The sequence below is a fragment of the Pocillopora damicornis genome, chromosome 12 (assembly GCF_964200805.1).
Source record: "Pocillopora damicornis chromosome 12, jaPocDami1.2, whole genome shotgun sequence".
Lineage (NCBI taxonomy): Eukaryota > Metazoa > Cnidaria > Anthozoa > Scleractinia > Pocilloporidae > Pocillopora > Pocillopora damicornis.
Genome location: NC_142681.1, coordinates 20,105,062 through 20,129,578, shown reverse-complemented (window position 1 = coordinate 20,129,578; position 24,517 = coordinate 20,105,062). Strand labels below are relative to the sequence as shown.

General features: G+C 37.7%; 3 protein-coding genes and 1 non-coding gene across 5 annotated transcripts; 2 read left to right on the top strand and 2 right to left on the bottom strand.

Moving 5' to 3' along the window:
- Positions 1 to 617: 617 nt before the first annotated feature.
- On the bottom strand, positions 618 to 5,668 carry LOC113677944 (LIM/homeobox protein Lhx1). The gene is made up of 4 exons (XM_027194804.2): positions 4,604 to 5,668; positions 4,244 to 4,458; positions 3,745 to 4,137; positions 618 to 1,700 (listed from the first exon to the last, which is right to left on the bottom strand). The coding sequence occupies exons 1-4, from the start codon at positions 4,795 to 4,797 to the stop codon at positions 1,414 to 1,416; spliced, it is 1,089 nt and encodes a 362-aa protein (XP_027050605.2). The 5' UTR covers positions 4,798 to 5,668; the 3' UTR covers positions 618 to 1,413.
- Positions 5,669 to 8,505: 2,837 nt separating this feature from the next.
- LOC113677943 (F-box/WD repeat-containing protein 8) lies at positions 8,506 to 14,516 on the bottom strand. The gene is made up of 5 exons (XM_027194803.2): positions 13,613 to 14,516; positions 12,419 to 12,628; positions 11,656 to 11,855; positions 11,337 to 11,555; positions 8,506 to 10,610 (listed from the first exon to the last, which is right to left on the bottom strand). The coding sequence occupies exons 1-5, from the start codon at positions 14,340 to 14,342 to the stop codon at positions 10,041 to 10,043; spliced, it is 1,929 nt and encodes a 642-aa protein (XP_027050604.2). The 5' UTR covers positions 14,343 to 14,516; the 3' UTR covers positions 8,506 to 10,040.
- On the top strand, positions 14,489 to 22,899 carry LOC113677942 (palmitoyltransferase ZDHHC5-A). 2 transcript variants are annotated; one of them, XM_027194802.2, is made up of 9 exons: positions 14,520 to 14,659; positions 14,779 to 14,900; positions 16,483 to 16,643; positions 17,172 to 17,338; positions 18,169 to 18,271; positions 18,823 to 18,914; positions 19,486 to 19,648; positions 19,867 to 19,930; positions 20,663 to 22,899. In XM_027194802.2, exons 1-8 carry the CDS (start codon positions 14,556 to 14,558, stop codon positions 19,924 to 19,926), a joined length of 972 nt encoding a protein of 323 aa, XP_027050603.1. In that variant the 5' UTR covers positions 14,520 to 14,555; the 3' UTR covers positions 19,927 to 19,930; positions 20,663 to 22,899. The 2 variants fall into 2 exon arrangements, with proteins under 2 accessions (XP_027050602.1, XP_027050603.1); XM_027194801.2 differs by lacking the exon at positions 19,867 to 19,930 and having other exon boundaries at positions 14,489 to 14,659.
- A 661-nt stretch (positions 22,900 to 23,560) lies between these two features.
- Trnal-uag (transfer RNA leucine (anticodon UAG)) lies at positions 23,561 to 23,642 on the top strand. The gene has a single exon. It is a non-coding gene; the product is annotated as a tRNA-Leu (tRNA).
- Positions 23,643 to 24,517: the final 875 nt, after the last annotated feature.

Below are 24,517 nucleotides of genomic sequence, written 5' to 3'. Positions count from 1 at the left end.
GTGCTCAACTCAAGTGTTCTGGTTTAAAAAGCCTCGCTTGACACTCGTACATAAAACATGAGCTAACTTTGCCTTTTAAAAGATCGACCGGAGAGTGTTTTGCAAAACATTGGGTGGTCTTTTAGAAAGTTCCATGTGTTTGGCCTTTTCTGACGCCCGCCCGCCAGGGTCTTTTTAAAAGGAGTTCCGTCTTGAAGGCTTGTTTTGGCGTTCTTGTTTTGCAATCACTCGTGCAGGAAAATTCACGAATTTTTATCCGTACGAACTTACGTACCGCATTCCTGTGACTCCTAAGGTGCCCTTGATGAAAGCTTTCAAGAGGACTCCGTAATAATGATTCTGTAATAAAAGCACGAAAAGACGAACGAAACAAAGGGAATTTTAACATTGCTAAGTTTTTATCAGTGCGCGAAAAAAGAGATGCTGAGTTCGTGACTAGCGCCTCATCGCATCTGCGCGAATTCGTTTAAACATTGCAGGCGATACAATGAAAATTTCGTTGCTTCTCGAGCGAGTTTTTTTTTTTTTAACTAGAGAAGCACTTTGATTTTGCAAAAATTTTTTAGAGTTGTGTAAAACAGTTATACTGAAACACGGGACATTGATAAACACATGACTTACACCTGTTGACTAACAGTCTTTATTTCGTCTGAATTCAACTCACAAGTTTTTAGAACAAACAGTATGTTGCATAATAATTTCATTTTTATTATTATTATTATCTATGTCTCAGAAAAGTGATTAAATTCCTCTTTCTAACACTGTAACTATCTCGGTATGTTTTATGCTTAGTGTTTGGCATGGGATGTTAACTTTATATGTACCTCAGCATCTGAGGTCGGTCGGTTGAATTAGCTCACACTTAAATTATAAAATAGCTTTGTAAAACATTCACAATTTCATACACAAGTTCCTCAAGGGAACAATCTCTTATGTTACATTTTTTTTTCGTCTCTCAAATCGCTTTATATTACAACATATTTCAACTGATAACTCGTGATAAAATTTCATGTATATTTGGCCTTTTTCCTTGCAGCCTGTGTGTGTTTCTAGTTGAGTAGATAACATGGTTGTTGCTGAATGCCCCAAGGCAATAAACTGTTTTATTTACTTAATCTTTCCTAATGGCTTGGCGAACTCTCGAGCGGCATTTTTAATTGATCAAACGATAACTGGGTGTTCTGCTCGGTCTGGTTTGCCAGATTGAATAAAAATAGTACGCCACTTAGACTAGAGGTGGTTTGTTCCTTTTTGTTTTCAGCAGATTACACGGATTCCCGGTAACTCGAAGCAGACTATCAAAGAGAAAGCAAGCTTTGTTCCTATGCATTAAATAACTCTTTCTTTTTCTCTCTATACAATACATTGGCAGCTTTACAATTCGGGAATGAATCCTTTGAATCGCTGATGCTTTCACCAAACCTCGGCTGTAGAAGGTATTGTGTTTTGTTGCCTTGTGGCAGAAGTGTCGTAAAGTCCACCATTCTGGCTCTGACCTACACCACAATGGTTCATTTGTATTCCCGTGCTGTTATCCAGACTGACAGAATTAACCGGAATCATTCCTTGGTTGTTAAATCCAGGATTCTGAATCATTTGAGAATTATCCATTGTCGTGGGAACTTCACTCGCTAACCCAGCATCACCCTTCATGTAAAACTCATCAAAGGCCGTCGCCGGAAAGTGTGCACTTTGAGAAGCTAAACGTGGGAAAGAAATAAATAAAACGTGAGAAAAGTCAAACAAATAAGCTTATCCTGTGATAAAACCAAACCTTAAATTCGCATTAAAAACGCCTTATCTGTAGAATGAAACACGGAATACCTCACAAAGTTCTCTTAATCTACATTTCTGTTGAATTATATTTAAAAACAAACTCATTGTGGTTTTGAAGAGATAGCACGAGCCAAACCAAAGTGGGCTTAAACTCAGGATTCCTTTTCCATTAGATGAGAGAAGAAGGCGGCATTTTATCGGATATGCTTTAATATTGTGCCTCTTCAACCGCCTTAAAAGCCACTTAACGTGTACAAAGATATTTTTTCAAAAAAAAGCGAACCTTACAACACTCCAAAATATGCAGATATGAATGTATATTTTGACGTATTTGTCAAATATTAAAACAATATAGAAAGCAGAATTTTCCCAATTTTAATGCGAGCTTTTATATTGAGACGTAACGATATTTGACGGAGAATATTCCACTGATATCGGTTCTCGTGATTATTGTGGAAAAGAAAAACTGAACGAAACATCACAGGAAAATTATAGCATATACGTAAAATGAATTCATACTAAAGTCGCTTTGGTGGTAAAAAGTCAAATGTCGATATTCATCGGTGAATTATAAAGTCCTTCCTTAATTTCCTTTGGTTTTCATCCATAAAAATTTCCTTTTTTATCCGATAGGTATTCCAAAATTCTGTCTTCTCCAACACCGACATTACTTTTTGTCTTGGATAATTTATACTCACGAATCTATCGAGTAACATTCAGCTCAGTCCAGACAGTCGGATTTCAGTTTTGTGATCGTTGTTGAAATTTAATGGTCTGACCTCCACTTGAGTCGAATTATTAACAAAACAAGCGCTACCTCGCTGCCATAGAAAAGATTCGTTAAAGTATGGTTTGAAAAATCTGTTCTCGCTCCCGCAGAAAAACGAATTAAAATTGTCCCCTAGAGATTTCGTTTGATTGGAAAGATGGGGCTTTTTGATGGGAATATCTTTTGACTTCCAAAAGCTTAATGCCAAACCATCTGAATTATTAAAGAATGGAAGGTTTTAACAGTGGGGAGTTTGTTTTACAAGTAACCCGAAATCTTTAGAAAATCATCGTACAGCGCAAATTTTCGCGAATTGTGAAAGGCCCAATTCATATGAAACACCATACGAAGGCTTGTGAAATCTTGTAATGCCTCAACTGAGTTAGTACATACAAAATCAGTTTTAGAAAGAAGGGATGCACAATTTTTTTTTCAGTAGATCCCTTATCACTAAACAAAACTTGAGATAAATAACATTTCCATTTCGCCATTTCCTGCCAACTTGCGTTGGATGTGAGGCTTTCCATGTTGCATGTTGAACGCTATTTTTAGCTGAGCGCATTTTGTGTCAAAGCTTCGTTGTTTCTGCACGAAATTTGTTGCTGCAGCTGTCGGTTCTCATAAATGTGCTAAAAATGTAAGACAGGCAAAATGGTTGAATAATGCCTTTTAAAACAATGGGAGGTTGATATGCTGGTTTCGAGTTATTCAAATTCGTGATTTTTAGTATCTTTTGATCACTTGCCAAAATTTGAGGAAACATTTTTTAGTTTCAGTTGTACGACGTTCGGTTAATGGTTTGCCCCTGAGTCATCTGCAACAATGACTAAGCAATCAGGAAGCTTTCTTGGGGACACGATCTTGGAGCGCTGATTAAAACGTTCTTGAGAAATTTCTCCATCGCTAAGGGCAACTGAGCAAGTTTTTTCACATCAGTTCACAAGGGTAAATTGTCATGTGATCTTTAGCTGGTTATCAGGTTGAAGAGGTTTCGAGTGCTTTCTAAATACAAACTCGAGAGCGCTATCCATTTAAATTTCAGCGATATTTTCCGCCACGTCGCCTGTCAGGTGAAAGCGTACCGTGTCCAAAACACGATAAAACGTGTAGTGCAATATAGGAACCGCAAGATTATTTTTCTTTCCTGAAAGAAAACTGCAACACGGAAGAAGAGTAAACATAGTTAGTTCCAAGCCTACCTGCGTAATTTATATGTGATGTGGTGATTGACTGTTCGTTGTTTGGGGCAGGTTCGTTTCCAAGGTTTTCACCTCTAGATCTTCTTGATCGCCGGCCTGATCGTACAGCGCGCGTCGCGTTTGGTTGCGCGACTCCTTGCTGCTTGAGCCTTCTCTCTTTCGATCGTCGATTTTGAAACCAGACTTGAATGACTCGCATGTTTAAACCCGTCTCTTGCGCAAGTTTTTCGCGGATGTTCCGCGATGGTTTCGGAGTTGCGGCAAAGGTTGCTTTGAGTGCCTCTAGCTGCTTAGCTTTGATAGTCGTTCGCGGACCGCGGCGTTTGGTGCCTAGCGCCACATCTAGGTCTTCGTCTAAACCGTAACTTAAATCTTTCTCTTCGGAATCCGAGTCTGTGGATGATACAACACAACGTACACATGCACACAAAAATTAGATCTATTAAGATTAAATAACCGTTTGTATATTAATAAACAAACCAATTCCCTTTGCACTCACCGGATTGCTTCGACTGGAAGTGTGATTGGTAGTAGTCCTCTTTACAAACGAATTTACTTTCTCCGACGTAATACAATTCATCACCGGTCAAAATTTGCCGGTTACAGCTGGAACAATTGAAACATTTCACGTGAAAGACCAAGTGTTTAGCTCTGCGGACCATGTCGTTCGGCGAGATCCCTAGACAACATCCAGCGCATTTTGTCCCGTAGCGCCTAAAGATTTGAAAGTAAGAACAGGGTAGTTAGACCGTTCAATTCACTATGATCGAATTAATCGTCTGGCTGCTTACCACAGAGCTCGCGAAAACTAAAGCTCAGCTGCCGGACGTGAAATTTCGACCGATTGTGAGCAACGTACCTGTAAAAATCATTCTTACAAAACAGCTTTCCTTCACGGGAAAAGCATTTATTTGTGAGTGCACATTTGCAGTCGTAGCAATGGACACACTGTACATGCCAGACACGATCCAGAACCTTCAAAAGGAATTTATCCGAGATGGGCAGTTCACATCCCGCGCACTGTTGAACCATGTTGCAGATCTGTGCCTTCATCAAGCCAAGAAGAGTCAGTCGCTTCTTTCGTTTCCTCTTCTTGTCCGGGTGTATGTACGTTTATGTAAAGTGCGGTGCTGTGTGCGTGAAATTTATGCAAGTAACTCTTCTACGTGCCCGGTGGGTGGTGCTTTGCACTGTACCAGCTGCTTAACGGGACGGTAAAAAGCGATGCAAGAGGGAGTATTGCGGATTTTCTAAAAACCAACGCTGAAGTTTATTCCGCGGTCAAAATTTGCATAAAGTTTGGCACACGGAATTGTAAAGTGGACGGATGAAAGCGCGCGGCATAGAACCACTTAGGCCGCCATGCTAGATGTCAATTAGCTTGTTGAAAGACAACACATTTACGCGCTCTCCTTTTGATATAATTTGACTCCGCCTGTCAAAAGGAATTGACAGTTCAAATTTGACAGCACTCTGACAAAAGCCAATGACATTGAGAGCCTTTGTGGGCGCGAGCCAAACTTTCAACACACCATTGTTTGACTAGGATTATGTAAACTCGAAAAAATCGCACAATTTGAACATCTTTTGTCTGGCTATTGTTCCCTTTGACTGCTATCATGAGCTCAAAAGCGCCTCCTAGTCTCCGAACGATTCAACCACAAATGTATCGTCGCTGAACTGAACAACCCGTGATCGGTGACATTGAAAAGGAAGTCGTGGCATCCTTGAAATACCGCAGTGCGCTTAAATATTGGATTTCAGATGTTTCCGACGGCCAAAACATCTTTTACGCCGAATTCGATCAGTATCACGGCTATCAGTAAAGCAGGCGGCTGTAAGACTCCGATCGAAACGGAAAAGCTTTTGTTGCCGAGATTTACTTTATCTCGTGATAAACCTTATGTTGTTGTCACTAAAACATGTCAAAACACTCCCATTTGCAAGTGTTTATTTACATACGGATTTTCAAAACAAAGGCCCTACAGTTAGCGCATGTTAATGAGAATTTTGTATTCTCCTGCACTTAGTGGCATGTTCGAGACAAACGTAGAACATAACGCCGCAATCACAGTGAAAAGCCGGTGCAAAGAAAATTCACTTTCTTGTGCCATCTGCCTCTAAGAGGCTCTCCAAGCGCGAAAATGGGCAACCACAGATTTTGATCATTCGAATTGGCTCCTTACTGTCGGACACAAACCCGCATAACACAGCGATTTACTAACGTGTCGGTTCAGATTTTGGCAAAAGGCATTCTCCGCAACAGTTTAATTTCCAAAAGTGAATTATTCAACAAAACCGACAGAAGTTTCTATTTTCGTCGATATTCTGATGACAAAACCTCGAATGTTAATGAAAATTTGTCTGAAGCTCTTCCTTCGCAAAAAGACGCGAAAAACGCTAAAATTATGTTAACAACCCCCATGTTAATCGTTTTAGTTTAAAGGATTTCTTAATCTGGGAAATAGATTTTGCCGATTCAGAATCTTAAATCGTTTTTTAGCGAGAAAACCTTCCTCTAATGATAAAGGCCTTACACTTCTTGGACGCATTTCAAACGAATACTTGTGTTTTTGTGTCAGTTTTTAAGCCGTGTTAAACCTCTCTCTGCCAGCTTTGGTTGAACATGCTAATTTGTCAAATCACCTGTTTCAGATCAACACCTGCTTCTACAACCGCGTTCAACAAAGAACGCGGGCGATGAACTTGTTCAAAGAACATAAGTTCCCCTCAAATTTAAGTTAGTAATTTATTTCTTTAGCTGCAAAGCAGATTGCCTTTGTCTGACCCCAATAAAGTATTCTTCAAAGTATTCGTGTAGAGACTTATCTCCGAGAAGATCCCGCGCTTCGGTGGAAGCGTTTCTTTGGCCGCGGGAAAGAACGAGGCTGCAATGCAAGACGGTGAGAGCTCTGCAAGGGGTCTGGCATTGGTAATGAGGCTGGGGCCTTCTCGCAGGTTATGTAGCGACTCATCGGATTAATGCCTCGATTAGTATTGTATACATTATTTCCAAGAAATTTATAGTCAAGAGGCTCAGTAAATTATTTCTTTAATTATTTAGCAAATTGCTTTTAATTAAAAGAGAACTTAAGGTAACGTGGAAGAAGTCAAGTATGGAAAGGGATGAAGTACTTAAAACGGATTGGAGATGAATAGCTCGAAAGAGTCAGTTTTTATGACTCGCCAACTTTATTTTGCACACCTTGCGTGCCTATGTAAGTTTCTCACGGCCTTCACGGCATGTAAAGGCCAGACTGATTCAACATTGGAACATGAAGAACTTTCTCATGTTGATGTAAAAAGATTTTGTATTTCCTTCATTCCTAGTTAAGCTATTTTACAACAATAAAAATATGGAGAAGTGGAGAGAAAATTTGACAGATTATCCCTGAAAAGCTTTTAAGAAATCGATCGCGTGCTGAAAAGCTTTACGCTTTACGTGACGAACCAGGCGCTTGTCAATGTACGGTCACGAATTTAGTTATGGTAAACCTCGTTCGCCCCGCATGAATTCTGGCGCCTACTGTCACCCTCGAAACGAAGTCACTTCCAGTCGTACAGCGACATGTACGCGCCATTCACATTTGCCACTCACACGAGGATCTTTCAAGTCGAGAAAGGCGAATGCCACTGCCCCCTCCCCCCTTCTCTACCCCGGCTTGCTCTGAGGTGTCCACAGAGTCAACGCCAACATCAAAAAACCTTTTCTTCGGTGTTTTCTAACTTTTGCTGTTCTCTGAGCAATTAAAAACTGCATGCAATTCTACAATTTTCATTTTCCTTTATGGCCGGGCAATGCCGGGTCGTGTAAACTGACTTAATCTAACTTCCAACTCACCCTTAGTTTCCTACATCCATTGAAGAGAAGAACTGCTCTGCTGAAACTTAAGTTGTTCAAATTCCTTCAGTTCGCTTTTGATTTAAGAGGAGTAATGTCAATACACCGTTACACTTTTTCAATCTGCTCCGAAACCAAATAATCAACAACCGAAGATCATTATTTTTGTTTGTTTTGACTGTTTTGTTTTGCCTTTTTTTTTTTCGTTATGTCGTTATTTCTCAAAAAAAAAAAAAAATGGGAGTCAGCCATGGCCGGGACTTCATGCCAGATTTCCACATGTTTGGCCTCAGCATTTTTTCTCCTGCGCGGACCCATTTGTGATGCGATTTTCGGATCAATGTCCGTCAGCAACTGCGCACATACCCCTCCCATAGCTCATCAACGGTCATTTTAATCTAAGATAGGTTTACCACTACGGTTGGTCTAGGGGAGGGGTAGGCGCGCAGTTGGTCAGATACTAACATAGATCCAGATTTTCATGCTTTCCTCTTTACAACTAAGCAATGGGTTCACTATCAGGGCGAGGTTTTATCGAGTCGTTTTCGATTGGATTCACGTTAATTTTGTGCAGGGCAGTTACTGCTCAAACACTTTTGGTCTTGAAATCATTTCAACCCACGTCGATTTCGAGCATCATTTAAAACGAGTTTGCGTTGAAGGAGACCTTTTGCACGCTCGATGACAAAGGAGCAAGCCACGATGGCGCTGACATTCAAGATTATCTGAACCCATAACCACCTTATCAAGAGCTTCAACCTAAGATTTTATTAAAATCGTTTTTTGATTGCGATAAAATATGGCGGTTCCGGAATTCATTAGTCTGGGGGCGATAAAGATCCAGTCGGCAGACATTCCATTAGACGGCGATGATTGACGAGATAAAGCTTTGCTTTGAACTTGGAGTAATAACACTTGACATGATTAGAAGGAATGCGATGTTAAAATGCACTTAAGATCAGTTTTATAAGATGCTCTTGAAAATATTAAATGTTTCTCAACCATCTACGGATACAAGATTACTGGCGCGCGACTTAAAGCTGAGTCACGCGTTAAGTTCGGGTGGAAGGGAGGGATCATTCTGTAAAGCTTTGTACGGGGAGTCGTCGTCCATAGTCCCATACCTGCCAGCGGTTTTAAAAGGCTAGAGGTTAACGTAAAATAAAATATTTTTTGGCCAAGGTGGCCCATTCTACCATTTACCCTTTACTGGTCATTTCCTTATAAATTTGTGCCCGTGGTTCCTATATCAGTCTGGTCAGTTGTGAATGAGAGTCAAGACACTCATTCTTTCTGAGCTCTTCCTGGAAAGAAGAGACGCATTGGAAAGTAGTTTTGATCCTGATCCCTTTCAGGACAACAGTCAAGCTGACTGAGCACTGTCCAAGAATGTTTTAAGTCTACAATACATCAAAAAGAAGCATTTACTTCATCAAAGAATTCTTGCAAAATCAAAAATCCGTTTATATAAGAAAGTCTCGGTTTTAGGAGCTACCTGTAAACAAAAGACAAGGTGCATTGCAGTAAAGATGTATCATGCCACATGTTCAGATGACAGAAATTCGTCGGTGTTTCCACAAGGACACTGAACTGTGACTGGTTCTCCCATTGGAAATCACCACGCCTATAGTAAGGTAGAAGATAGGTTTTTCAGGTTGACTTTGGGACGATGGTAGGAATAAGCCTCTGGTAGCGAAACATCACGCTCTGAATCAGCATTATGGCACAATTTTTAAGGACGGAGCCTTTTGTGGAGACAGTCAAAGAGTGGCTGAAGCCTCAAATATGTTTTTTTCTGCTCATTTCGCTCATACGGTGCCTTATCAGAAGACAAATACTGATTGCAACCTCAGACGTTTTCTCTTAAAATCTGCAGATTCTAGTCTGTGCCAAACTCTTGGTATTTGGAGGAGGTCTAGGAAGGAGTGTCGAGAGGGGCAAGGAGGCGAGTGTAACCTCCTTACAAGGGTCCTCTTTCTTAGTAAATCCCTCTCCTTATTCCCCTCTGTTTTTTTTTCTCGCGCTCGCTCCCGGACTAAAACATCTACAGGTGTAAACAATCTTTAGAATGTCGCCATCAGCAATGTAGTGTATTCATGTTGGACTTATGACACAGTTTGGAATAAAGGCAGCTTCGGTAACTCAGATGGTTCAAAAGGAAAAATTTTCGCCGTCGTTCAACCTGAGCAAACTGAAGTCAAAGAAACACTCTTGCACTGAGGAGAACGATACTTTGTATGTAGTCTTCACCACATTGACTCTACACTGATTCGTAATGACTCAAAGAGGAGTTGTAGGTTTTCAAGAATTGCTTTGCAAAAGTTATGTAATCGCTACCAAAAGGGGGCTGCAAATCGTCAGCAGTTAAATCTCTCTGAGATAAAATGTTCTTAGTTTTGCAACTTTAACTACGGGACTGTGTCCAAAGAAGAAAATGCAAGTTCTGTCAGAAGCCCTACATCTCTATACTGTCGTATGGCACGCTCAGTTTAATATTGTAGTTGTACCCACTGGTGTCGTCATAATTTGAAGAGCAAATCTCCGGGATTCCCTCTGTGGCATTGCTCGCCGAGAAGTCAAACGTGCGAATGACTCCTCGATGACGTCGATGAAGAATCAAATCATCTGCATACCAAAGATTATCACGTGGTGTTCTATCCAATGGAATGTTCGCCGTGATCATCCGGGGACCTTGAAATTTACAGAGTCTCACAGGGTGTCGCGCATGAGTCGTCCATAAAGTTGACGTCATCCGCTGGTCCCAGACCACCAACGTTCCATCCTCTGCACCGCTGACCACTTTCCAATCGTCCATTTGCACCGCAGTTACAGCTCTTTTGTGTCCCAAGTGAAATGAAAGCGCCATCTTTTCACTGCGCAGGTCAAACACGCGTACCCTGCAATCGTAGCTGCCTGTCACGAGACGATGTGGAGGGCAATTGGCTAGATCAAGACAAGTGATCTCGCGATAGTGAGATCCCAATATGGAAATCATTTTTGAGGTTTCCAGACTATAAAGGCGCACCTAAAAATTACAGAAAAATAAATTAAATTCGGTTTGCTGACAACATCGTGACAAAATACACACGCACAGAATCTTCTTTTATTTTTTTCAAAACAAAATTCTCCTTGATTGTAAAAGTCTGGCGGTCAGATGTTCAGGCTGAGATGGACCACAACTGGACCAGGCAAAAAAAAGCTAGTTAAGAACTGGACAAAACAGAGAAGGAAAAGCTTTGATGGCCTATGCTCCTGGAAGAGCTGAGGGTATAACTAACTAACTAACTTATTCTGAGTTTCAGGTGACACTGTTACTAAACTTGAGGTACACAATAAAAAATAAAAACGATTTTTTTCTTTCACATATTTCACAGTCACTAGGAGGGAAATTTGATCATTCAAAAAGGCTGCACTCTCTGTTCTTCATGAGGTACACCATCACCAAAGGTGTATGCCAAACTTACAAATTCATAAAACTGTAGCCGCAAACAATTGCTATCTTAAAATGGGAATTGTTAACAATTTTATACCCAAGCTAATTGTGTTGTTATGTCCAAGGTTTTGAACATTTTGAGGGATTTCAACTTATTGTTAGTTTTTTTAGCTCTTTTTCTCCTTTTTGTGCTTGTAATAAACAACTCTTTGATTTGGTTTTGCCTTAGTAATTACTATCCATGAACCACTTTGGTAGGCTTTGCCCATTTGCTTACAAGTAAGCTACATTGTGATTTTGATAAACCAACAAAATTACTCTGTTTCCGAGGGTTCCATATCCATACGAACCCACACCAATTGCAAGCTGATCTGGAGTACAGTCCATGCAAGTTAACTTTCTACCAATCACATGATCCATTGTTGATAGAAGACCTTTGCCAGGTGCCAGGATTGACACAGTATCTTGAGTTGCTATGGCAACATGTTCAGGTAATGAGTGTGAAGCAGAGTTTGGGATAAACATGGCGTGGCTAATCTGTGGATGAAATTATAAAAGTAATCAGAGTTGAGTATCTCTCCATACAAGATACTTTCAGTACTGGGGAAAGTTTTAATAGTTTTTGAGGTTGTTTTACCTTGTCCTCACAATTCCTTGATTCTACACATGACCACTGTCCATTGACATCACTGGTATGTACCTTGAGTACATGATCTGACAGGGCTACAAATGCTAGTGGACCACTTGTGGCCAATGAAACACCCTTAACAGATTCGTGACAGTGAAAATGGTACAGCGGTGAGGAACTCAAGTTATGGGACCATACACAAACATCACCTACGAGTTCAAAGTGTCAGTAATTTAGTACTGTGGGAAACAGTACCAGTATTTAATTCAGTTGTTTGATAGAAATTAGCTGAGTGTTGTATAGTTGCAAATCTTTCCACGAAATATTATGCACTCATCAATTCCAAGGGGGCCCCCCTCTCCCCCCATCCTGGGCAACCCAAAGGCATTTGACTGTGATCCACACCCAGGGATGGAAAATTTGAACTTTGCCTATGTGGGGTAGGGAATTTGAACCCGAAATGACAAATCTTTCCAGCATAACACACATTTTATCTTTTACTATAGAGGTGATTGAAGGTAAAGAATTTGCTTTGGCTTCAAATTAATGGACACATTTGCTTTGAGTACAAGTCCTTTTGGGTGACATCAAAGGTAATACAGAAACAGATGAACAAATTTGCTCAGGGAGGAAGAGCTGTCCTTCATTCAACCTAATTACAAGTAATGAATGAGTGATAATGGCAATGAATGAATGAGAACTGAAAAAATTATTACATGTAACTCAAAGATATTGACTCAATACAACACAAAATTCTCTTAAGATGTGATACCATTGTCAAACCCAGCTACACACAACTTCTGGTTGATGGTAGTTGATGTGACATGCACTCTCTGTCTTTGTGAATTCACTGAATCAGATGAGATCAGTTCTCTGTAACTTGACACATTTTCAGCATCTCCTTCCCATACAACGACTGCACCACTTGAGTATCCTGAACAAATGAAATTTCCATGGACAGAAACAGCACAGAGACCTCCACCTGTGGGGATAAAAACCATCAAGGATGAGGATTGGTTGGTTAGAAATGATTCTGAATTACAGCATAATATCTGGTAAGCAGTTTTCTGGTGGACTAGGAAAATGCTTGCTTATGAAAAGTGTCTGCTTATGAAACTATAAAGATGCCAGGATCTTGTGTGAATGAGGCTGAAATATGATGTCCACCAGAAAGAACTGCCTGCATGTATGACATGTCCACTTGTGGAAGTTTTGTTGTGTAATTATAATTTTGAGTCCTGGTAATATCATCTGTTAATATACATGTGATTGTTGTGCATTGCTAGTCTAATAATAGAGACAGGGTTTGTGGAATGGCCAAAACCAAAGACTGATGGTTAATTTTTTTCTAAATGGAATAGATTTTAGTTATAGGACAATTCCAGAGTGCACAGCCAATTCTCTTGATTTATGTTGACAATATTGCATAACTAAAGAATGTAGCTACAATCAGCATCAAAATTAATTGACATGTTATGTTTGAAGAGTTTTATTCTTAGGTAGAATAACACACCTGTTTCTTCCACACTCAAAATCATTAACAAGACCCCCTTCCCCATTAAATGTTGGCTAAAAGTTCATGGAATTATGATAGGACATTGTTTTGTGTCAAAGGGGGCCAAAGGGGTAACTTATCAAGGGCAAAAGAGAAAGACTGAAGTAAAAGGGGGTTGAAAAGATCAATTTGTCAACAGTTTAGTGGCTGATTGAAGGTCCAGGGGTGTAAGGTTAGTAGCCTGCAGTGTAAGAATATTTTTGCATTCATTTCTTCATAAAAAGTTTGGCCACCATCTTGGATTTTTTAAGACGAGGAAGGTTAAGGAGGGAAAAAAATATCTGATGGGGGGGGGGGGGGATAGTGGGCCAGAGAAAAGTGGAGGGGGGGTGGGGGAGAGAGAGGGGGTAGGTACAAGTTGAAAAAAAGAGTCTTGCTCTTTCCAAGAAAGAAAGCTATTCATCAGCAAACCTCTCTCAAATTCCAAACTGGACAATCTGCATATTCTTTCCTTCCAGTTCCTTCTCAATTCTCTTTCCTCTAAAATGCTATCTCGTACAAAACTTTTCCAGTTTTCTCTGTCTATAGCGGAAGAGTGTCTCTTTTGAACATAACCTAGTTTACAACCTACATGGTACCATATCAGTTCATCCTCTGCCAGAATTTTCCAGGTCTTGCTAACCTGAGCGCAAGCACAAAGGTCTTTGATTCCCAAGTCAGTGAAAATCTGTAATCCCACTTCTTTGGGTAAGCTCAAATCAAAGAAAGGAATACTTGTAATTTCATCAATGTCTTCGATCAGTTGATCTAGAAGACTCTTCTTTCTTTTATCAAGTTTTTCAGAGAACAATTTTTGTTGTACTTTTGAGTCACTCGGTGTGTCATTGTTAACCTCTCCAGTTTGAGGTTGCGGTAAATTCAAAAGAACAATATCATCATTTACATTGACAGATGATTTTTCTTCTGTCGTCTTAGGAAATTTTACAGAGCACGATTTATCCGTGGAGCATCCTACAGGATGAAAATGACGTACTTCCTCTTTGAAATCAACAAAAGCTCTCTCAATGTCGCCTTGTTTGAAATTTTGACATTTTTCCAGATTCCCCTCGTGAACTTGTATATCTTGTTTTGTTTTGCTGAGTTCTTGCATCCATTCGCGACGGAAACATTTCAACTCCTCATTATCTCCGGCTGAATACATTTGAAAATAAATTCCTGTTTTTCAAAATCTCTTCAAATTGTAATTTCCGGAGAAATTCTTTGTCGCTAAACATAAGAATTCGCAGGGCCCATATTGGTTTTCTAGAAAAACCGCTGATCGAAATTAGGAATTTGCGCATGCTCAGTACAATCGGCTTGGGTATTCTTCAAAAAATAATTCATAGATCAGGGCCGAGAAAAGGGAACGAAGAAAATGTCCCGTTCTCGGCCTTGCAAGAAGTTTTCTTCTCAACAAATTCCACTGCTATGTGCAGCATTGCTCCTCATTGGAACCTCAACTCTGTTCTTCGTGTTCGTGTAAGAATTGAAGGTTTCTGAGTTCGTGTTTCGAGTGCTTTTGCTGTGATCATGCCCACGCGAAGCGCCCAGCCTTGGAGGATTTCAGTTGATGACAAGTTTTATTTATTCCTTTTTAGCTGCCCCCATTTGGCAAATGAATATTCCATTGCTATCCCTGTCTACGATGGAATCCTTACTTTGATAGTTTTGGCCAGTTTCGCCAATGCTTCACTAAGAGACCCTGGCGTAATTCCCAGAGGTAAGTTTGCTGTAAATAGTGAATTTTTAACTTAACTTACAATCAGGGGCCTCTCCAGACGGCCACGGTAGAACGTTATAATTATTGTTTATTTACCCTTGCTTGTGAACGGCTCCTTTTCATAGCGTTATTTATGATAAAGGTTGAAACTCAACTATAACCGATTTTAGAGTAAATTTCCGAAAGACGGGAAAAATAAACGCTCCCTGCAGCTGCTTTCTACAATGTATGTTATTTCCCGTTCCTTCGTTTTATAGACGGAAAAAGGCTTGACACAACTGTCTAGAAAAGCTTAACGTTATTTTAAATGATTAAGAAAAACAGCGGACGCAATTTCTTGGAAACCTCAATATTGAGACGAAAAAACACGTTAACGATACCGACAAGCGCAGCACACATACGCCATGGCCTTTTAAAGTTTTAACCATTTAATCTCGCTTAGTTATTTATTGCTAAATTCTCATGTTATTGTTAGAACAAACTCAATTAAGCAGGTCACACGAACAAGAAATGTGATACTTCGATGAATTCGAATTCCTCCCAAATAGACATCTGCTGCAAGGAAGTGAAATGTTATCCTGAATCATTTATAAAGACCACAATTTACTTTTATTTTGGAATAATGACATGTATCAACGGATCATGCTATATCTCTGGACTGAGACAGATATTGATACTTAAAACATTGTGTTATATTGTTTACAGATTTAGTGTCAGACATGATGTAATTGTTTTAACTACCAAAAAAAATACTTAAAAATAAATTAAAAACTCATGATAGTACTTTTTAAAGACATGTTTGGGCATGACTCATGCAGTCATCAGTTAATAATTTTGTATCCATTTACTTTGTGCATATTTTCAATATACCTGTCTGTTTATGGTTTTTTCTTCATGATTGTGTAATGAAAGTTTTTTTTTTTCCTCAACATGAAATTTGTGGCATTGAAATTTGCTGCTCTTAGGTAATTAAGCAAACAATCTTTTGCTCTGATATGCAAGCACTATTAAGTGAATATAGGTGTCTTTCTATAAGTGAGTGAATAGTTAAGTCATATAGACTTGTTTCAATAAAATCTGTGACCAAAAAGAAAGATAGTTGTAAGGTTTTTTATTTATTGATTGATTTATTTGCCACACTACAATAAAAATTTCTAAGGAAGCATGATAAGCTAAGATGTAACGTAAGGAAACCTATATGAAACCACAAGAGTTATATGATGTTACATTTCCTCTGAAAAGAACAAAAGTGTGCATTGATGTGGAACATCAAACAAGATGTAGAGGTATGAAGCCAGATTGAGATCAAGGGGAAAAGAATAAAAAAAGAAAGGAAGAAATAAATAATTCTTGATTGAGAATTTTGCTGTATATTATCAAAAGGATACTAGAATTGAAGTGTTTATAATTTTGCAACTTAGGGTACTGAAATACTTGGGACCTTAAAAGGAAACAGAAAACTGTGTTATGTTTTTCCTTGAAAGGTTAAGGGTAAAACTAATAAAATTTTTGTTGCAATAAATAATTAGGTTAACTACTGGTGTAGCATATCTGTAACCTACATGTGATATTTGCTTTGCAGAAGAAACATCAACTTCTGAGCAAGAGGATGACTTCAGAGCTCCTCTATACAAGAATGTTGATATCAATGGCATTACAGTTCGCATGAAATGGTGTGATACCTGCAAGTTTTACAGACCACCACGATGTTCACATTGTAGCATTTGTAACAATTGTATTGAGGTAAGGGTTTATTATCATCAACATTACTACTACTATTATCTCTACCAGTCTATGCAACAAGCTTTCATGAAATTACTTGCTCAACTTCAAGTTTGAACTGTTAAAAGCACCACAGTTTTGTTGTAGCTAATACTGAGAGGAGGAAAGTGAAATCTGGTTGTGTATTGAGCAGAAATGTTTCAACAACATTGCTGGTGGAGTTAGTCATTCTCTAAAAGTTGTTACTTTATCTTCACTTTGGTTAACCTTTTACTTCCATGAGTGACCAAAACAGAATTTCTCTCCACAATATCAATACAATATCAAGCAGGCAAGTGATAAGAATAAAGCAAGATATCAATTAGAGGATTGTTAGTTGATCCAATAAACATCACAAGCACTGTATACAATACAGCAAGGAGAATTACTAATGAGATCTTGAGAGTGGTAGGGTTAAAGAATAATTTCCAGTGACCTTGTTCCAGGTCTGGCAACAATTCCAGTGAAATACTTTATTGATAAGACATATTTTTCTTTTTCTCTTTGCAGAATTTTGATCATCATTGTCCTTGGGTAGATAACTGCATTGGCAGGAGAAATTATAGATATTTCTTTTTCTTTGTGTTTTCTCTGTCTGTTCACATTATATCTGTATTTGCCTTCTCTTTGATATTTATTCTTGAGAAAAAGGATGAATTGAGGGAAGCAGCAGTGGCGTATCCTTACCCTGATATAAAATTCTTACTGATATCTTTTACATCAATGGAGGCATGCACAGCACATTTACAGTGTATGTTTCGAACAAAATTTGGCTGCTCTTTATTCCTGTGGCTTTCTCTCAAGGACCAGGTACTTTCAATTGTAATTCTTTCTTTTTGACTGACATACAGACTTTTAATTGTCAAGTGTGAAACTTAAGACCTGGTCAGGTCAATATAACCAGGCATTAACTTTCATGTTTTAATCAGTCATCTTGGGGATTTGATTTGTCAATTAAATATAGGAAGATTGATCATTCCTGGGTATCAAATGAGAAAGACAAAAATATTTTGTGTATTGATATACATGTAAACTTAGCCAAGGAAATGCTTTAAAGGAAATTTTATCAACAATAAATGATACAGCACACAGTACTTTGGGAGAAAAAAGTAACAAAATGTCTGTAAGTCTTATGGCCAGCGCAATGGCATAGGATGAGAGTGATGAAGCAAAGGGATACACAGGGGAAGGGATATGGAAGGAAAACTTCAGATAAAAAGAAATTTAGTAGGCCTGCTACACTGAAGGCAGGTCACAATTTTGACAGAGATGATTAAAAATTCATTCCTGCGAGAATTTTTTTTTTTGAGATTTGTTTTAATGTTCTCTACATTTCACTTGAATGAGGAAGTTATTCACTTATTAGCAGTGTTTTAACCTTTTTTCTGTAATTGTATAAATCAGTTAAGTTAACCAATAATTACATAAAATCAACATTTTGCTGTGTTCAAGTCATCCCTATGTTTGTGGGTGTCATGTATGTTTGCCACCTTAACTTCTGACACAGAATAGCTATTATGGTGGTGTGTGGACTAACGTCTATTCCAGTGATTGGATTAACTGTGTTCCACATTGGACTGGTGGCTATGGGACGCACAACTAATGAACAGGTGATAACTAAGGCAATTTAAAGAGTCTAATGATGTATTAACATGTATAAACAAGTAATGACATTTTACATTAATTTTTTCTTATTATTTCTAATGATTTATTGAGCATCAAATTTAAGGATTATTTCTGATTTCATCAATAGAGGCATGAACCATGTGATTTTCTTTAAATATCCTGAATCTACAATCACACTCAAAATTATAGGTTTTTGTCATCAGAATGGAAAGGTTTGAAGCATATATATTTTGGATAAAGTTCACAATTTTCTAAATATTTCAATAGAACCCCATTTGGAATTCATACTGTTGTTTTGTTTAAAAAGTTAAATTTAGATGCTGAAAGTACTTGAAAAAAGGTACAACCAACCCACTAGAAATGTTACAAAATTAGGTTTTAATCAAGGCCATTTCTTCCCCAGGAGCAGTAACATGGGCAAAGTCCAGATAACTTAGTAAATAGCAGTGGCTGTTTTTCAAACAAACTATTCATTTATAATTTATTTCATAAGAAATTGAAGTAACCTCCGATTGTCTATTACATCTTTTCCAAGGTGACAGGAAAGTTCCGCAGTGGTCATAATCCTTTTGATAAAGGCTGTAAGAACAACTGCTTGGTGACACTTTGTTCTTCTCAATATTCAAAGTAAGGAGTTTTGGGGTCAATTTTCATAAGCATACTGATCTCCATACTGAGGAGCTTTTATATTTTCTTAAGTCAATGATGTGCAGTTAAATGATGTTTCGCCCTTTATCCTGAGATCTCATCAGTAATTTTGCCATATTGTCTACTATACAATTCTTATGATGTTAAATCAGAGAATTTGGTATTGGATAGACTAGTAATGTAGAAAACAGTATGGAGAATGTGCACATTGATGTTAGGGTGTAGAGGATAAATCAATAGCAGCTACTGGGTTAGAGTTAATTACTGGATTTCCTGGGAATTGGGAATGGTTCTCTATCTAATGGCTGGTTGCAACAGGGTTGTAGCTAGTACATTGCTCAAATTATTATCAAAGGAAAATTCTGAGTCATCATTATTATTCTTTCTTCCTCTCTTGTTGGAATGAAAGGCCTCTTCCTTTCCCTCTCTCTCTCATTCTCCAGGCTGTTCTATCCTTTTCAGTTGTGGAAAGAAGTCAAAGCACGAAAAATTACACATATTTTAAAGATTTTCACAACCATTAATATTTTTAAAATTTTTGTTTGTGTAGATATATTGGTTATATGGAAAATGTAGCCAAGGAATCCACTAAGAACAAAAAGAGAATAGAGAAGAAAAAGGAGAAAGAAAAGGATGCAAACAAATCTGTTGATGTTGAGTTAACTGAAGTTAAAGTTGAGGTGACAAGTAATCACTCCAATCAAAAGTCACAGGTATACCACCAAAGTGAACTGCACAGGCTACTTATTATTTGAATTCCTGCATTTTAGTTCTCACCACAGGTTAACCCTAGGACCATCAGAGTGACTAGCATCTAATTTTTCCTTACATTGTTACTACTGAATCAAATATTAAGGTCATCAGAATACAGGAAATGATCACCAACTGAAGAAGCTTTCAATCGTTTTATTAAACAAATTCTCCTTTTCAGTACCATGAGAAATGTAAAGAGAACAGCATGGAAATTATGCATAGTGATGTTTGGGTGTAAAGGGGTAAGGTACTGTCAAGAATGTAGTTACATCTTATGCAGGGCCCTTGCTGGAGTCTGGGAAAAAATGCATGTACCCTTTGATGTATTAGAGCCTTACATGGAAAACAAACACACTTCAGAAAATTACCCCACTATTCATTACAGACTAGAGCTTATCTTATGGCAATATGCATGATTCTCCTAGAAACTTAGAATGCAGTAGAAACTTAAGCATGTTAAAGGAGTATTCTGTAGGGCTATGCAGGATGTTAGGGATTGTGTGGTTTTGATTGAATTCTGCCACACACTCTGTTTAGAATCCCTTTAGTCATTGGAAGCAGGAAAAATTTCAATTAATCCTTTAACCCCTAGAAGTTACAATCATCTAATTTCTTCCCACAGCAGTGCTGCTAAACTTGAACTGTAAGGTCATCAGAATAAACAAAATGAATTGCCAACGAAAGAAGCCTCCTCCTTGTTAATTTCATGGGATATCCAAAGAAAACAGTAAAGAGAATAAGCATACTGAAGTTTGGATGTAAAGGTTGAAAGGATTTTCTTGAATTTAAAACTAAATTCTCAGGAGAAACCAACAAAGATATATGTGGATGTCTGAAAATTTCCTTTCATATTTTGGAGGTGAATGGGTTAAATCTAGTGTGACTTAAGTTGAGATTAAGCTCACTAAACACTAGGTTGATGTCATTTTATTATATTGAATTATGTTTTAGAACATTATGATTAATATTTTCAGGATGATAGCAGAGATGGTAGAGATAGAAATAGTCATCAGATGAGGTCTCAAGATGGCAGATCTTCTGTCCCAGTAACTACTGCTCCTCCACGAGTTTCAGCAACTTATGTGAAGTCAAGTGTAAATGGAAGAACAATAAGTGGCAGCCGTGAAGTCACAGTTTAATGTTATGTTAGTATGCTATACAAGATAATAACCTCTATTGCTACTGCAGTCCAAGGTGCTGAGTACAAACCTTGAATTTCATGGAAGCAGTTGATGGATGAATTTGCTGCTTTTCACCAGGATTAGCCAGTGCTCACCTGTAAATTTAACAAGGCATGTCTTTGGAAGCAAGTGGTACAATCAATGGGAAGAGAGGCTGAAATGTTGGATACACAAGATTTGCTGTGCATAAATTTACCCCTAATTAAGATTGTAATCGTAAGGACTGACTTTTTTTAAGGAAGTGAATTTGTCAGATCTAAGCAGGTTGCAAATGTGAGGGTAACTATGCTTCATATCTGCCTGCAGTGCTGAATTAATAGTTAACTCATATCTTTTCATGTCAAAGTACATGCAAAATATATTGCGTATTCAATCTACCTTACAAGGACTGTAATGAAGAGTATAAAGAATCAGTGATTGCTGCACATGGTTTCAAACACAAACAGTTGGGGTAAAAATTGTTGCTGTTAAAACAGTTGATGGCAGTAGTATACTGTAAATAATCTGAAAAAAGTGTTGTATATTATCTGATGCCTATAGTACTAATTAAAAGAAGTCGTTTGATTTTTAATTTTTGTGTTGCTATCCTGTTCATGTGAAATTCACGACTGTGCTATTACAACAATTGTTATAATAATAAGTTAAATATTTTTTAGTGCTTTTGTTAGTTATCATGATAATAATGATGAATTGGTGCTTTGTATAGTAAGTAATTACAGAGTTAGGTTTTTTAGAAATATTTCCATTTTGGCAGCTATCATTCAAACAAAGGATATAAATATGTTCTTCGATTTGTAAACTGCATTAATTTGAAGAAGTTTTCATGGTGAGAGTTATAAATGGTAGTGAGTGCTGTTGTAAGAAAACAGTATATTTTTGTGCAATGTAATAAATTGCATGGGGAGGAAAATTATGTTAGCCATTGGAAAGTGGAAAAATTTAGAGACAAGAAGTAAAATGTTGAATATTACTTTAAGGGATCTTTAGACTGGTTAGCATCTTTTGTACCATAAAGTGGGAAGAGGCGTTAATAAACAGTAATTTAACGTAGTGTAGAAATGCACTAAATTTCTGTTAGATCATTAGTTACTCACACAGATCTATCAATACCATATGGTTCCTTTACTGTACAAGTAGCTTACTGTATTTATCTCAACTTGCATGTTATTTTCATTTTACTTCAGGAATAAATTACTCATATTTTGACAAATTGTCAAAATGTCATTTGATTGTAGACTCAGATAACAATTTCTCAAATCAACTGAAACTGCAGTTTCCAGTCTTGTGATTGGTAGAAGACATTTTGAAAAGCTCTCTGTGGCTGATCTGTTCTTTGTGTGCTTATTATTTTGTGGTTTCCATCTACCTTCAACATGGCTAAAAAATGAGTAGGGGATCCAGTCATTAATTTGCTTCTAGAGTTCATTGACACCCACCTTATAGGCATACTTGAAACAACAGATAAGCAATTGTTTGATGTCCTTTTGCAGGCTTTGGCATAGTGGTCATCTGTAAAATATTTTAACTTCAGGTGTTAAGTATATAAACACATTTCAGAATGCCCCATTTGGTCAAAGAGAATATCAATGTAAATCAAATGCATTGGCAGGGTTTTAAAAAAAACACAATTGTGCAATTATTTCAAGTTATTGTAAAATTTAAAAAAACGATCTCTGGCTAAAACTTTTAAAAATACGAGCTTTCGGCTGTTTGCGCTAGCCATCCTGGCTGCGGCCCCTCTATCTTTTCACGTATTTCAAGTTAGTCAAACATTTCCCCCCTAACTTCTAAAACTTCATACAGCTAAGCGATAGACATAGATAATGCAAGTGTTCTTTTTGTTCATCTTGTACAAATATTTTTGAAGCCTCCTTCACAGTTATTTTCCTGAAGAAGTCTAACATTTGCTATGATTCTGTACCAAATCATGAAAATACAATATGATATTTAGTTATGGCAATTAATTGGTTTTTAATTATAATTCGCTCAACATTTATGTTAAAGATATAAAAAATAAATATCAAAGTCAATCACCTTTGTTTTTCTTTTCCTTTTACATGCTAAATTATGAGATTGGCCCATTAAGAGAATATGTAGGCTTTTGAGTAGCTCTTACTGGCTGGGTTATCCCTTTCGCTCCCAGATCTCACTAGGTATTCTCCTTACTGTCTGCCTTATTCCTATGACATTAGCTCGCAGAATTTGGTATTGGATTAAGTAATGATCCCTTAAGTAATATGTTTCTTCAGTGGCATCACTTGTCTGCCTGATACTGTTTTTATTGTTTGTTAGTCATTGGAGTCAAAGGGTTAAGTACAGTCATACCAGCTTGGAAACAGGACTAGTATGAACAAAAAACCAAGTATAAATGTTTTAATCAACTCCAACAGAACTTTCACTGCTACAGAAAAGAACTATTTGTCAATCCTCCTGCCAATCAAAGTCACTTAAAAATTTCAAAACACAAGTCCATGAGTTTCTTGAGCTAATTTCAGACATTAAGTCTTTGACTCTGCTGTCCTAAGGTCATCCTACTTCTTAAAAATTTACATATTTTAAGTAAAAGAAATCCTGTCAAATGCTAATATTTCTAGTATTGGTAACTCGCATATAGAAAACTTTACCTCTAAGAAACACTTCATTTAAATAATTATTTATATAATAAAATTTAACCTTCGTCAATATGTGGAAGGTAGCGTGGCCGAGTGGTCTAAGGCGCTGGTTTTAGGCACCAGTCATTTCGATGGCGTGGGTTCGAATCCCACCGCTGCCAATAATTTTTCTTTTCTCCTTTTTTTTTTTTTTTTGCTCTCTCTTTTGAATTCAGTCGGCTGATTAAGTTCGGTTCTCTTTTGACTTTACGTGTTGAAAAAAAATTTGACAAGATTTTGATCAAAAACCGCCATGCTCTCGCATACGTTGAAAATCGTGTGAACATAACGTAGAAGAATAAAAACTGGATACGTTGCTGATGCAGTTAGTCGAAATACTGTGTACAACTCGAATTATTATCTACACAAGCAATCGCTGTTTTTCAGACTACTAAATTTCTTAGGCGACTCTGACCTTCGTGTTTAATAGTACTAAAAAATTTCAACTATCTCCACTAAAAATTCTTTCGATTTTGAACGATTGACTATCCTAGTCGATCCGTCGACAATTCGTCAGGGTGCCAGGACCGAGTAGAGATTTTTTTTTTCGTCTCTTTACTTGAAAAAGTAACCTTTTAAGACATTTTAAGTCCTTACATTATAAGACTCTCAACTTACATACCAGAGTTGACGAAGAAGAAAATTATGGTGGTCAAATTTTAGGGTGGTGGGGTAGGTGGGATAAAATGATAAGACAGGTGGGGATGGGTGGAAGTAGTTTCGTGGAAGCCATACACATGTAAATAAAGGATGTCAAAATATGGCCCTTTCTGGTAAAACGACATTGACTCTAGGCTGATCACTTCACAAATATGACTCCTCATCCCCTCTTTCATCAACAGTCTCAACATTTTACTGGTAAAAGGTTCAATGATATTCTATCCATCACAAGTGATCAATTCTTGTTTTATACTAGTATTAATAATGTATTCTTGAATCAATTTTCCCACGAAATTCCACAAAAATTAATCACCACAAACAGTAGAACCTAAACATA

Excerpts from the sequence above, each read along its gene's own strand:
- LOC113677943 (XM_027194803.2), bottom strand. The coding sequence starts at position 14,342 with ATGTATTCAGCCGGAGATAATGAGGAGTTGAAATGTTTCCGTCGCGAA. Across the intron at positions 11,856-12,418 it reads TGTAGCTGGGTTTGACAATG|GTGATGTTTGTGTATGGTCC; the intron begins GTATCACATCTT and ends TTGAACTCGTAG. Across the intron at positions 11,556-11,655 it reads CAAGGAATTGTGAGGACAAG|ATTAGCCACGCCATGTTTAT; the intron begins GTAAAACAACCT and ends TTTCATCCACAG.
- LOC113677944 (XM_027194804.2), bottom strand. The coding sequence starts at position 4,797 with ATGAAGGCACAGATCTGCAACATGGTTCAACAGTGCGCGGGATGTGAA. Across the intron at positions 4,138-4,243 it reads CTTCCAGTCGAAGCAATCCG|ACTCGGATTCCGAAGAGAAA; the intron begins GTGAGTGCAAAG and ends TATCATCCACAG. Across the intron at positions 1,701-3,744 it reads ATCACATATAAATTACGCAG|CTTCTCAAAGTGCACACTTT; the intron begins GTAGGCTTGGAA and ends TCCCACGTTTAG.
- LOC113677942 (XM_027194801.2), top strand. The coding sequence starts at position 14,556 with ATGTCCCGTTCTCGGCCTTGCAAGAAGTTTTCTTCTCAACAAATTCCA. Across the intron at positions 16,644-17,171 it reads TTTGTAACAATTGTATTGAG|AATTTTGATCATCATTGTCC; the intron begins GTAAGGGTTTAT and ends TTCTCTTTGCAG. Across the intron at positions 19,649-20,662 it reads ACTCCAATCAAAAGTCACAG|GATGATAGCAGAGATGGTAG; the intron begins GTATACCACCAA and ends TAATATTTTCAG.